We start from the raw sequence: 13051 nt of genomic DNA on the forward strand, positions 1-13051 counted from the left end.
GGTTGTTTTCTCTGTCATTTATCTTTCATTCACTTTTGCCTTTGGCTATGTTCAAAAAGCCCACTGTTCTAACAGGCCTCTTAGTTTTGAAATGTTTGTATTAATTTGTGGTCTGAAGATTGCATTTGGAAGTCTCGCTTTTTCATCTGTATTGCCATGATAGATAAAAGCATCAGAAACATAATGGATACCTTGGCAGTTTGTCACACTTAAATGAATTTTATTATGTTTGCCACTCTGTTACACAGGTCAACCCCAAAGACCTGGATCCAAAATATGCCTATATTCAGGTCACGTATGTCACACCTTTTTTTGATGAGAAAGAAGCTGAAGATCGAAAGACCGACTTCGAAATGCATCACAACATCAACCGCTTTGTGTTTGAAACGCCTTTCACACTCTCAGGAAAAAAGCACGGAGGCGTGGAAGAGCAGTGCAAGAGGCGCACAATCCTGACAAGTACGTCTGCTGCTGCTGCTGCTTTGCCCCTCCCAACCCTGCCTTTGACAGTCAAGCCCCGCAGCGGGTTTCACATGCCAGGTTTTCTGCAGACAGTGGGCACAGCATGTTATACAGAATGATAAATAATCTTTTTCAGTGTGTCCATTTGCAAAGCATGTTCTTCCTTACAGTCCTGAGGACCATCCTATGTAAGGTTATTTTCATTCATGGAGTCATCAGCTGTCTTATTTTACCTAATTATTAGCATCTTACAGTGATGGAATTTGGGAGTGGTTCTGCTGGAGGCAGCTTAGCACTCGGACACGTTGTTGTTTTGATAATAAACAAGTCAAAGGAAAAGCAATGTAGGGTGCCTGTTCTGCTGAGTAAATCTTTGCAGATAAGATTTTTGTTCAAAATGGGAGTAAGATGCATTATACAGTATGTTTAAAAGTGAGAGGTAAGCTTTTTAGCTCAGTGGATGCAGTCACTGTTTTAAGACAGGAATGTAGGGAATACTGGATATGTCTGTTCTTAGTGAGTCATGTTAAACAGAAAACATTCAGTTCCTTATCATGATTGAAATCTCTGTGAAACTACTACTGAAACTTGACCTGTCTGAATTTTGGCTGGGAGTATGAGAAACTGTCTGAGACAGAAGCATTGTTCTCATGAACAGCAGCGAGCAGGGAGGCTGATGTTCACAGCAAAGGCTCCTGAGTGATAAAATCCAGTTCCCCACTGACTTCAGTGCATGTGCTTCCCCCAAAGGGCAAAGTGAAGAAAGCTGCTTATGGTATAGGCGTAGTTGCCTAAAAGTTTTGTTCTGGCAAGTCAGAGAAGAGGCACTGATGTCTGGGGGCATCTTGTTACATGACACAGCTTTGCTTGTAAGAAGAAGAAAGGAAGAGTAGCTTGGGGGGGGGGGGGGGGGGGCGGTTTAAGTGCTTGAGCAGCACTTGGTGTTTTGAGGTATGTACTGAAGCAGGTAGCTTCTCTGACTTGAAAGTGCAGCTGTTACGGTACATCTGGCAAAAACAGAGAGGGTTGTTTGTCCAGCAAAATAATTCCCTTAGGTTATTACACAATGTCATCAGCTCCCAGTGTTCTTAGCCTGGCTCCATCTTCGGCGTTAGGTGGGAATTTGACCTTCTCTTCTCCCCTGCTTTCCCTTTGGCACCTCCCTCAGCTCAGTGCTTTTCTGTAAAGGAAACCTTCTTTTCCTTTGGATAAAGTCAAATACTTTCGCTTGCTTCCTATGCAAGCAGAAATGCTTTTAGTTTGAGAAGAAAACAAGGCTTACTGGTAGAGCTGGAAGACTAATGGCAGTTTTTTGTGCTTGGCCAGAGGTACTGGGTGGCTGGAACAGTACCTGCTAGGCACCCTGCTCCAAAGCCCTGCTGCCTGCATCGCGCAGAGGATGAGTGTGGTCTGGCTGCAGTCTGTGGATCGCTGGCTCTCTACCGTTCCTGGTTGTTACTTGTGCTTCTAGCTTTGGAAGTCCTTGGTTTCCTGCTGTCCGTGGAGACAGCCACCCTGTATGATGGAGTTCCTTTAGGTCTGAGCTGCCTGGCAGCATGTGCTTGCTGGAGGAGGGCATATACGGAGTTTGAGACGTCTTCCAAAGTGTGCAGGACAGTCAGGAAAAGGTTATTAAACAGTTCATATTAGACAATGTACCATACTGTATCACTGCCAAACTCCTTCGGATCTGTGAAAACGGCTTCACTGGAAGGAATGGGTTTATTGATGAATGGTTCCTCTACCAGCTCCCATAAGCAGTATTTAGGTTGAATACTAGAATTAACTCCTTGCTTTTTTAAGGATGGTGCTTCAATAATGTGTTCATCTGTGGGTGAGTGGTACTTGATTCAGCTGAAACTTGTTTGATGGGATGTCTTGAGGTGTTTGAAGTTCATTACAGGCTTATTGTTTGGTGCTTTGATTCAGAAGAATGATTGATAGCTTTTGGAATCTGAGTGGTGAGAACCACGTGGATCTGACAGAGCTCAGCAGCAAACAGTGGTGATTTCAAAAGGAAACGCTTTTTTCAAATGTACCAGGTCTATAAAAAAAAAAAAAAAAAAAAAAACAGGTTGGACCTGCTGAATTCTATTGCTCATTTGATGATTAAAACTCAGTTTGTAGACATTGATAAAGAGATTGACATTGTCAAAGTTAACACAATCTAAACCTTTGACTGACTTGTTTTGTTTTCTTAAATACTGTCTTGTTGTTGGGTGAGTAATACGTTTGATGCTAATACATTTCTTGCTTTCGAGTAGCCAGTCACTTGTTTCCCTACGTGAAGAAGCGTATTCAAGTCATAAGCCAAACAAGCACAGAGTTGAACCCTATCGAAGTAGCGATTGATGAGATGTCCAAAAAGGTCTCAGAGCTCAATCAGCTTTGCACAATGGAAGAAGTGGACATGATTCGACTGCAGCTCAAACTCCAAGGAAGTGTCAGTGTCAAGGTAATGAAAATTTGCCTTTTTTCTCTTCAATGCATCTACCTAAATCTTTATTCTGTTTTTCGTCCTTTCTGACCTGTTTTGTCAATTTCATATTTCTGGTTGTATCTTGTTTTCCAACGCTGTTGGAACCTGCTCAAAAAACATACGGCAGTGGAAAGCTTTCCACTGATGTTGATGAGCATTAGATTTATGTGCAAACATAACTACTTCTGTCAAATCTTCTCTAAAAAAATGTTAAGACCTTTCTAAAAAGACTATTGTGTCACTTGAGAATAAAACTTGTCACACAGTCAAGCATGCAGATACTTTAAAGGGAGGTTTTTTTGGATTAGTTTTGTCGTTTCCTGTTAGAAAAGTTGGTGTTGGTGAGAGGTGCATGTATTCCTGGGGCTCTAATTGAAATTTCTTCAAATGTATGGTTTTCTAGATGGCTAACAAGCTGAGCACCTTCAAAGGCCAGTAGAGATCTGTGCTTTGTGCAAAACTGACTAGCTCCCTTTTTCCCAGTAAAACTCTTCAGGTTTCATCCAAATGGCAAGAGAAGTGATTCTGATATTCTTCAGAACAGCTTTGCCTGAAGCTAGTCCCCAAGCCTTAGGATGAAAGAAGAGAGGACAGTAATCTACCTGCTCTCTACACCTAAGCTGTGTATTTCTTCCCCAGGTAAATGCTGGACCAATGGCCTATGCTCGAGCTTTTCTGGAAGAAACAAATGCGAAGAGATATCCTGATAACCAAGTTAAGCTTCTGAAGGAAATCTTCAGGTAAACATTTAGGCTTGCCACCCTCTGCATAGTATGAGTAAGGAGTAGTGTGACACAAAATTAGGCTGACTTGAAGCACACTGATTTACATCTGCATTTACTCTATCTTACACGTCATTCTCAAGAAGGCATTTACTGAAGTTTTGGGCTATCCCATTAGCCAGCGTTCCTCTTCATCTGAGGATGATTTCTGAAATTCATTTCTAACAAGGTATAATTTGCAAGGAGAGCAAGAGGTATAGTTGTGTGTATGCGTTTTTTTTCATTACTGCAATATTTGTATGGTTTTTCTTTGTGGTTTTGTGCTTGTAGGCAATTTGCAGATGCATGTGGGCACGCTCTTGATGTCAACGAACGCCTTATTAAGGAGGACCAATTTGAATATCAGGGAGAAATGAAGTCTCATTATAAGGATATGCTCAGCGAACTCTCTGCAGTTATGAATGAACAGGTTAGATCATCTATTTACTGGTGGCTGGGGCTGAATGAGGGTAGCTGACTGTTTCTTCTAGTGAAAAATGAAGCTCTAAAGCAAAATACTAGAAGTAAAATCTGGCAGTGCAACAGTCACTCAGAACACGTAGTTCCAATCCTTTTTAAATTCATCTGCATTATATAAAATTAATCTACTTTTCTGACAAAAATTTTGTCTTCTTCCTATCTTGCTAGATAGTGAAAAGTAGAGCGTTCATGAGACTGCAGACTGAGGTCTAGAGGCATAGAAAGATAATCAGTTAAACTAGTGTTTTATGCTTGCATGCTTTATCCTATAGTTGTGATATATTTAATTAAGGCACTAAATTGTTTGTAAGACCTAGCTTATAACTGGAGCTTATAACTATATCTATATAGTTTCTGTTTGTATTCAACTTTCAGAGCAAGAATGACTTATTTTTAAGTGCACTGTCAAAATACATGCCATGTTAAAATTCCATTTCAACTGTTAGCAGCTTTAGAAAGATAAGCATGCATTAATTAAATGCAGTGCATCCCGAAATACTGAAGTTCACGCTGGCAACTATTCAATTGCTTTGTCTATGCAGATAATTTTTACTATGTTTTCTGTTTTAATGGAAATAATAATTGAATTATTCTGCACAGTAAGTGCAAATTAAAGTATGATCAATTGCTTCTCTTCATGGTTATGAGTAGGCCACTTTAGATTGTGCCCAAGAAATATTTATTCCCTAGTACCTGCACTGTATTTCCAGTTGCCTATAGCACAGATTAGCGTTAACCAGTGGTATCAGTGATGGCATCTCATGGAACTGCCTGATTCTACCCCATTGGACCATGCTATATTATTCATCTTCACGTGTGACGAGAATAATGATTTATGAGAATTTTTGTCCCGTTGTTAATCTTACTGTGGAATGAATCTAGTTTTTCACAGGGTATAAAGGGTATAAGCCTTTATAATTGCTTTGAGGCCTTGGTGCCTGCCAGCTGGGAGTCAAGCTCAGTGGTTGCTCTTTTGTGAGTTGTGCTCTCTTCCTGTTTCAGTGCATAAAGATTTGTGAAACTCAAGCATTCCAGTAATTTTATAGTAAATAATATTTATCTCTTTGTTATACTGAGGGTATCATTTGTTACACACTGTTCATGCCTCCCCTGTGGAAGTTACTTCGGCTATCTACTCAATGTACAGAAGACATATTCCTTGTGTTCCCCACAAAAATGGAAAATGAATGGTCAACTTAAATTAGTCATGAGCAGCCCATGAGTTTGAGCATGCATTAAATATTCAGCGAGTCCTACTAAATATTCACACCTGTATTTATATCTGTATCAATGAGCTCTGAGTTTTCTTCATGTAAGTGAAGAGACTAAATAATACAAAATTACCTGTACATAACTATGTTAATATGTAACACTGAGTTCATCCAGCAAAAGTCAAAACTGACATCTGCTTAACCAAAGTTAGCAGACTTTGGAAATCCATGCTGAAAAGTAGTTTCCCACTTTTTGCCCTGTGGGTGCTTACAAATGACAGCACAGTTTTCTAAGCAGTGTGGCTTTTTGGAAAGAATCTAGTCCTCTTGCAAGGAATGCATGAGCTTCCTCTTCTGAGCAGAGCATTGCCTCAGATAAATCACACACTGTAAATTGTAGCTGAAATATTTATTTTGCAGTTGGAAGGCTTGAGGCACTATTGTAACTGTACTGTGTTCTCCACAACAACGAGATTTGCCATCTTTGCCATTGTCATAATCAAGAAGGTTTTGTTTGCTCACCTACTGATAGTGACTCTTTCATCACCATGTGTTTTTCTCGTTTTGTTTTTGTTTTTCTTTTCTGACAGCTCTGTCATGGTCCTTGCTTATACAGCTTCTCTTCTTCCCTGTCTAACATTTCCCTCAATACTATAGCCAAAAGTGGTATGTTCATTTTTCTTAAATCTATTTTTTCATTTAATGTCATGTGCTTGCTCACTTGCAGGTTTCTCTACATGCTATGTTCATTTAGTTTCATGTCTAATGACTCCCTTGCTCGGGGAGTTTAAAAAAAAAATTTTTTTAAAAGCTGTGTGTGTGCACTGCATCATCCATGCCCAGCGTGCCAGTGTTGGGACGTGTGTTGTTAGCATCCTAGTCATGAACTTGGGGAGGTCAGCGGAGCAACTCAACAGGAGCCTCCCTCCTGATGCAAAAAAAAAAAAAAAAGATGTGCCAGGAGCTGCGTGACAAAGTAATAGCACGAGTGGCCAGGGACAAATGGCATACAGTTCACCCCCAGCTCAGAGGACATCCTCCCTCTCACTACAGCCTCTGGTCACTGCTGGGCCCCCAGCAGAGATCCTCTCCCTCTGCCAGATCCTTAGCATCACTGTGTAATAAACCAAAGGTGGGAAATCACTGGTTAGACAATAAGCACTGCAGAAACTGAGATATACAGATCTCTCTAACTGTTGCATATTTTCCTTCTTTCTTTCTTTCTTTTTTTATATGAAAAGATTGCATACAAGGAGGATTCAGCAAAACAGCAAGGAATGGAGCGCACATATTCACGAGTCATCAATAGAACCAGCTCGTCTGTGCCAGCAGCAACCACTCCATCAAATCCTGATGCTTGACTGAGGCATGGGGAACGTGCAGCCTTGGAAAGACCTGTTTTTTTGTTGTCGTTTTGTCTTGTTTTCCTTTTAGTTTAATAGTACTGAAAAATAATTTGACCACGGACAATACCAGGAAAAGGATTTGTGGGTTACGATTTTAATTTATTGGAAGTCTTCACAGTGATATTTTTTAAAACTGCAAGCTTGATTTTTTTTATTATTTTTATTTTTGCCTGCCCCCAAATTTGCACATTCCCTGTGTTTTTGTTGTTGTCGATTTTTGGTTTTGAGCAGTCTTTATTAAGTCAGGCTGATTACAAGGTTTCCATTGAACAGATAGCTACACAGCAAGCCCTAAGTTTGTTATAAATTATAATATATCTAATACCAAGTCCTAGTATACATATATTTTAAAAGTCAGAGTGGATGTTTTATAACATTTAAGTATATTGCAATTGTAAATAGAAGATGTGTAAAATATGTCATTTTTACAAAATTTAAAAAAAACTTTTTAGTTAATTATGACAGTACTAAGAATATGGATAACATTTCAGTTACCATTATATTAAAATATTTGTGTATGTGTATAAAAGCGTCCATAAAATCTTCTCTTTGAAGGCCTGTGTGTTGGTTCATTCCCATGTCAGCGATTTCCAGAGGTGTGGAGATCAGGATGTCCCTTGCATCCCATCGGTCTGTTGTGTTACGGTTGCAGATGAGGGACATTTATGACCACATACAGAACATGGCTTCAGATTGTAACCATGGCCTTAGTCTGAGGCCACCCTGAGAAACAGGAGTTGATATGGTCCTCCTGCTTGAGACCAAGGAAGCTCTGCTCTTCCTTTGAAGTTTCTAGTCCCAGATTTTGCCCAGGGCCTGTTGGGAAACTGTGTGCCTCTAGCGAGACGTTTCATTTGGTTTCTGCATCATGCTGGGATGCGGTGGAGCTGGTCTGGTCTCTTACTGAGTTTCTTTTAACCTCAGTTCTCCCACACTCCTTCATTCATGTTCATTCCTTTGCTCATAGAAAAGTTCTTGCTTTTAGGGGTCCCTGCTCTTTGTTTATGTGTGTTAGGACCCCTCTCTTCTATCCCTCTCTTTCTTCCTTGATGAAACCCTGGTGATTCCCTCAGAAGCCTGCACAGGTTCATGAGTGTTCATTCAGGTCAGAGACCAGAGCTACATCTTGCTATGAGGGCATGCCATGAGGATTTTGTTGTTGCCTCGCTCTGCCCTCCTGTCTCCTTTCCCCATCTCTCTCTCTTCCCCTGGAACCCTCAGTTCACAGCTGGTGCATCTTGAGTCATGTTGTAGCCTGGCATGATAGGAAAGAGCAAGAGGTGGCCTCTAAATTCACACGTGTGTGTATGTGTACATGTGCAAGGTAACAGTGCTACCCTCCAGCCTCTGCCTGCTTCCTGTTTACCAGCACTCTCTGCTGTCTCACTGTCAGCAGATCTGGGATCTGTCAGGAGAAATTTTCAGTAAGAGCTGAATCCCATGTGGTGCTGTGTCCCAGTGGGGCAGGAGGGGAGCTGTGGGGATGTGCACCCTGCCATCACCCGAGCTCTGTGCAGAAGGCCCTGCACCCCTGGAGGTGGCAGCAGCCCCCAGAGGGGGTCCTGTGGGACTGAGCCCTGGGTCAGCGAGCTCTGACAGGGCCCCGTCGCTGGTACATGGAGGAGGAAATGCCCTCCGCTGTGACTGAAATGTCACTAGCCCAGTGTTCCCATGAATAATCCTGGGTGAGGAAGGAATGACTTGCATTTAACAAGAGTTTAAGCATTCCTTTGCTCCTTCCCATCTGGGTTGTTACCACAAGCATTTCTATGCATGTTCACAGGGATTTTTTCTCCTTCAAGTTAAAACTTGAGAACACAGGTGAGTGATTTGTATCCTGTCATACGTCTGTGCTCTGCACGGACTCGACCTCTGTTCTCTGGGTGCAGTGGCAGAGCCAGCCCGTGTGACTCCGGGTGATCACCCAGCCTCTCACCCGTGCCATGCAGCGTGTTCACGGGGACTGAGCTGCATGGGGAGCCTGGCATCCTCCTCATCCTTGCCCCGAAGAGCCCAGCTCTGCTCTTCAGTCACCGTGCTGCTTGAAATCAGTAGTCTGCTGAAGTGAATGACTTCTGGCCCACATTTTAACTCGCTTCATACTGTATAAGTAATATTTGATGAAGTTACGTGCTCAGTTATGTGGATGGGAGGAAGCAGCCCTCAGCGGTGGTAGCAGGCATCCCCGGCACAAAGGAGGTGGTCTCTGCGCCAGGCCTCAGAGCTCTGCTCTCAGTTTCAGGGCATTTGGTTTGTGTTCCATGAGTGGGTTCTTCAGAAGCCACCAAGGCAATTTGGGCACAGACCATTTCTAATTAACGTTAACAAGAACTGACCAACTAAATCTTCTGGGCATCTTTGGAAATAACCTGGATTGCAAAAGCATGGTTTGCTTTGAGGAATAAGGCGAACTTGGCACTAGGCTGATCTGAAGCCCAGCTGTGCTCTGGAACAGAGCTGAGGAGATCTGTGGATTGTTTTCTCAGTAACGTGAACCAAAAATGGGTTTCATTTTTAAGTCTAAGGAGTCTGTGGGGTTTGTTTCATTTCTTTTTAAGCAGACAGCTTTTCAGCCTTCTCTGGAGATTTGAAAATCGAGCCCCTGTTCTAGCAGTTACCTTATTGCTGGTATTAGAGATGCTCAGGCTTGATTTCGCTGGTCCATTGTTCCAGATGGCTCTTGCTCTCCTGCTGTGTTCCAGCACTTTCAGCATAGTTGCATGAAAGCAATTAGCAGACATTAGCTTTGAACCAGGACCACAACAGGGGCAGAAAACAAAGCATTAAACCATGAATTGTCCCAGTGCTTAGCAGAGAGAATAACAGAAATGCAGGAAGGCATGTGAGGCTGCAGGGTTGTTACAAGATGTAGCTTGGCCCTTCACTGCCACAAAACTCAGCTACCAAAACTATGGAGGACAGGCGTTTCAGAGCTGAGTCCGACATCCACCCCACTCCCTGGGCTATGAAACCCTAACAGAACTAAGCGGTGTTTTAAACACTAATGCCTAACATGAATTGCATGCCAGACTGCAAGAAATGTCTGTTTTCGTGTGGTTGCTGCTTTTCAAACTTTCTGGATTTTTTTTAATGATTGTTGGTTGGTTTTGGTTTTATTTGTTTTTGTTTTTTCATTTTTTTCAATCAAAAAAAAAACTCCCCTCAGACTTCTTGTCAAAGGCTGCAAAAAAACATGTTCAGCCATTCTTAGAGCTAGGGGTTTCTTCACTGAACAGTAAGAAATTATTTCACGCTGTATTGTTACAGCTGGGCTCATTTTTCAGTCACTTCTGTAAGTGATTCTCTGGATTTGGTTTTAGACACTAGGACAATTTAAAAAAAAAAAAAAAAAAGACCTTTTTGCCACTTTGTTTCACCCCACATCCCCACACCGTGCATGAATAATCAGCTCCAGGCAGGTAAAATACAGAGAAAACAGCTTAGGGGGGGAGGCTTGTGCAAGAGCATGTGTGCTTTCCACCTGCTGATGTTTGTAGGTTTATTTTTCCTGCAGGCTGGACAGGGCCTTGGTTTTGTGAGCACAAATGTCACAAAAGACTGCAGCACTTCTTACCACCACCTTTGCCCAGTCAGAATTGGGTTAATTATGCAGAAGTAAAGAAATAACTTAAGGATGAACAATGAAAACGGCTGCCCAAAATTCTTCAAGTTTTCATCTAAGTTCTTGATAATGTGTGGAGTTCCACAGGTGTTTAACTTCACAGGTGAAACTTTGACAGACTGTTTTTTAGGATATAAACAAGGTTATTAATAATAGGCAAAAATTATGCATATGTACAAGTGTTTGATTTAGGACTACGGTTAATATCTGTGCTGATGCTCAGCATGTTCAGCTCTTTCACATTCAGATTACCTGTGTAAGCGTGAAAATCTACCACTTTCTCCATTACACATCTATGTCAACCAGTTCTGCGTTAGAAGATTTCTAAGTGCAGGCGGAGAAGTTACAACACACAAGAGCTGCAGAACAGGAGAGGAATATTGCATTTTTGTACACCTGCCAGTCTGAGTGTGATGGTTTGCACTGGGAGCCAAGGAGGTAGGAACGAGCAGGCCAGCTGGTGGTGGTGGGCTCCTCTACAGAGCCTGGGGCAGCCAGATGATCTTTGCCTCTTTGACAAGTCTATCATGCTGGAAAGCAACAAATAGCTTCATTTAGGAGAGAGGGGGAAAAAATCGGCATGTCACACCTGCTTGCAGCAGACTTGTGAAAGAGTGATAGCTTACAATGAGTAATCAAGCCAGAAGCCAATCGTCCATAAATTAATTATGACTAGATAGTTTTTTCATTACATTCTTGCTCATTTTCTGCCCTGCAGTATGACTTTGATATTGCAGAAGTGATGAAATGTTCTTCTGCTTGATTTACAAGCATGTTTTCAAATTTTGTGTAAGAAATTGTTTCTCTCTCCACATTTACAACTAAGAGCATGTTCATGGTTTCCTGCTGTGCAGAGATTTGAGGAGGACATGTGTTTTTAAGGCCAGGTGCTTTCTTTACACTGTGTACAAAAGTAGTCTGGAAGCGTAGCCAGGTGATAGCTTCTCCCAGGGTGCTGGTAAGGTTTGCAGGAAATGGCAGCACCTGCCTCAAACCAGAGTGCCTCAGGTAGATATCAGCAGAGGGTAGCACAGAGAACCAGTTGCAGTCTGGCTGGAGTTTGCTTCTCTAGATAACCCTTTTAAAATGCCATGTTATAGTGAGGATCTATTCATGGGTGAACTTTGGAACCAGTTAATAAATAGCAGACACTTTAATAATAGATGAAGCAGAGTTAGGGGGTACAGCTTATAGCAGTTATCAACCATGTCAAAAGCTGTGCAACACCAACACCTTCAAGCAATGCTTTCTACAAAAGTGCTCATCAGGCTGGTATCCTTGGCCTATCCTTGATGTGGCCTTGAGAGAAACAGGTCTGGTGGCAGTGAAGCAGTTCCCACTCAGCCACTGGATGCCCTGAGCTGGCTGGAGGATGGGGAGGTGAAGCACAGCTGTAGACAGCAGGATGTCCAGCACCTGAGGATGATGCAGGAATGATGAATTGGGAGGGCACTGAGGGCTGTGCTCTTAGGGGCAGGGATTCGTGCTGTTTTATATAGTGCGTCACGTGCTGAAGTCCTGTTTTTTTACTTCACTGAAATATAAACAGTGAACAATCTGTTTTTCACATTTTGTAGCAAGCTTTATGTATTTTTATTTTTCTTGGGTGAGTTAATAAGCACTAGATTCTTTCATGCAGTTTAACTCATTTGAGCAGGACTGCTGTGATACTCCAGAGCCCACCTCCAGGCCAGCTGTTCTCTTTCCATCTTAGCACACAAATCTCCTTCACAAATCTCCTTTCCAGCTCTCCTGTGATGCCTTTGCATCATAAATTGCTGCTTGAGTCATGAATAAATATCATAGTATAGTAATTAGAGGAAAATACCCATAATTTAACTCCTGAGCAGACCAAGGGCTTCCTGGTGGCTCTGGAGGGAGGAGGCCGTGAAGCTCTGTGTCCTTCTGGCATATGGTCACAGTGGCCTACCCTGCATCACCTCATCAGTGTGGCCAGCACTGGGGCTGCCTTGCTCCTTTGAGAGTTGCTTTTCTCTCATGTTTTGTGATAGAAACGAGAAGGGCCGTGTGTGGTCTTCACAGCCCCTGGGGACGGCAGGGCCCACTGAAGCCATTTAGTTTGTGGGCAACATGAGGCCCTCTGCCCTGGGCATGGCACCTTGGACAAGCAGTAAACTCAGTCTAAGCAGTGCAAATGTAGAATAAACATCTCCCCAAACCACGTTCACATGGGTCTGAGACAGTGAGCTCCCACAGAGCCGCGAGCCTGGGGAGCTCCATCTCCTGGCTGCCTTAGCACGTGCTGCTGACAGCTCAACAGGGACACAGCCCCACGCTGGGGCTCAGGCACCTGGGGCACTGGGACACCTCTTAGCCTGGTCATGGTCTGACTGCCCCAGGTGTGGTCGTGGCCTGGAGGAGACCTCCCCAGCTGCCGGGGCAAAGCCACCCTTGTCTGCAGGAGGTGGCAGGGCTGGGCGCTTTTTGTGCCCTCTGAGAGCCGCCCGCCATCCATGCGGGGTGCACCAAGGACATGGTGTGGTAAGGAAATTTTGTCTTATCTTTCTAAATTAGGAGTTCTGAACCATCTGAACTTGTTGGGGCTGCAGGAGTTCAATGCTGTTACTGGTCTGAAGTACTCGTCTCTGAGGGCTGAGTAGGAAGCACAT

At 43.0% G+C, this 13051-nt stretch overlaps 1 protein-coding gene across 28 annotated transcripts in view; it reads left to right on the forward strand.

The window, feature by feature from the left end:
- The window catches only part of DOCK10 (dedicator of cytokinesis 10), a 155403-nt gene extending 145279 nt beyond the window's left edge, over positions 1-10124 (forward strand). For all 28 annotated transcript variants that reach the window (XM_040566605.1, XM_040566607.1, XM_040566618.1 and 25 more), the window contains 5 exons: positions 249-459; positions 2727-2917; positions 3581-3681; positions 3994-4132; positions 6635-10124. In XM_040566605.1, coding sequence (XP_040422539.1) covers positions 249-459; positions 2727-2917; positions 3581-3681; positions 3994-4132; positions 6635-6754 — 762 coding nt within the window. In that variant the 3' untranslated portion in view covers positions 6755-10124. The remainder of the gene's footprint in view (positions 1-248; positions 460-2726; positions 2918-3580; positions 3682-3993; positions 4133-6634) is intronic.
- Positions 10125-13051: the final 2927 nt, after the last annotated feature.

The sequence above is a fragment of the Cygnus olor genome, chromosome 9 (assembly GCF_009769625.2).
Source record: "Cygnus olor isolate bCygOlo1 chromosome 9, bCygOlo1.pri.v2, whole genome shotgun sequence".
Taxonomy (NCBI): Eukaryota; Metazoa; Chordata; class Aves; order Anseriformes; family Anatidae; genus Cygnus; species Cygnus olor.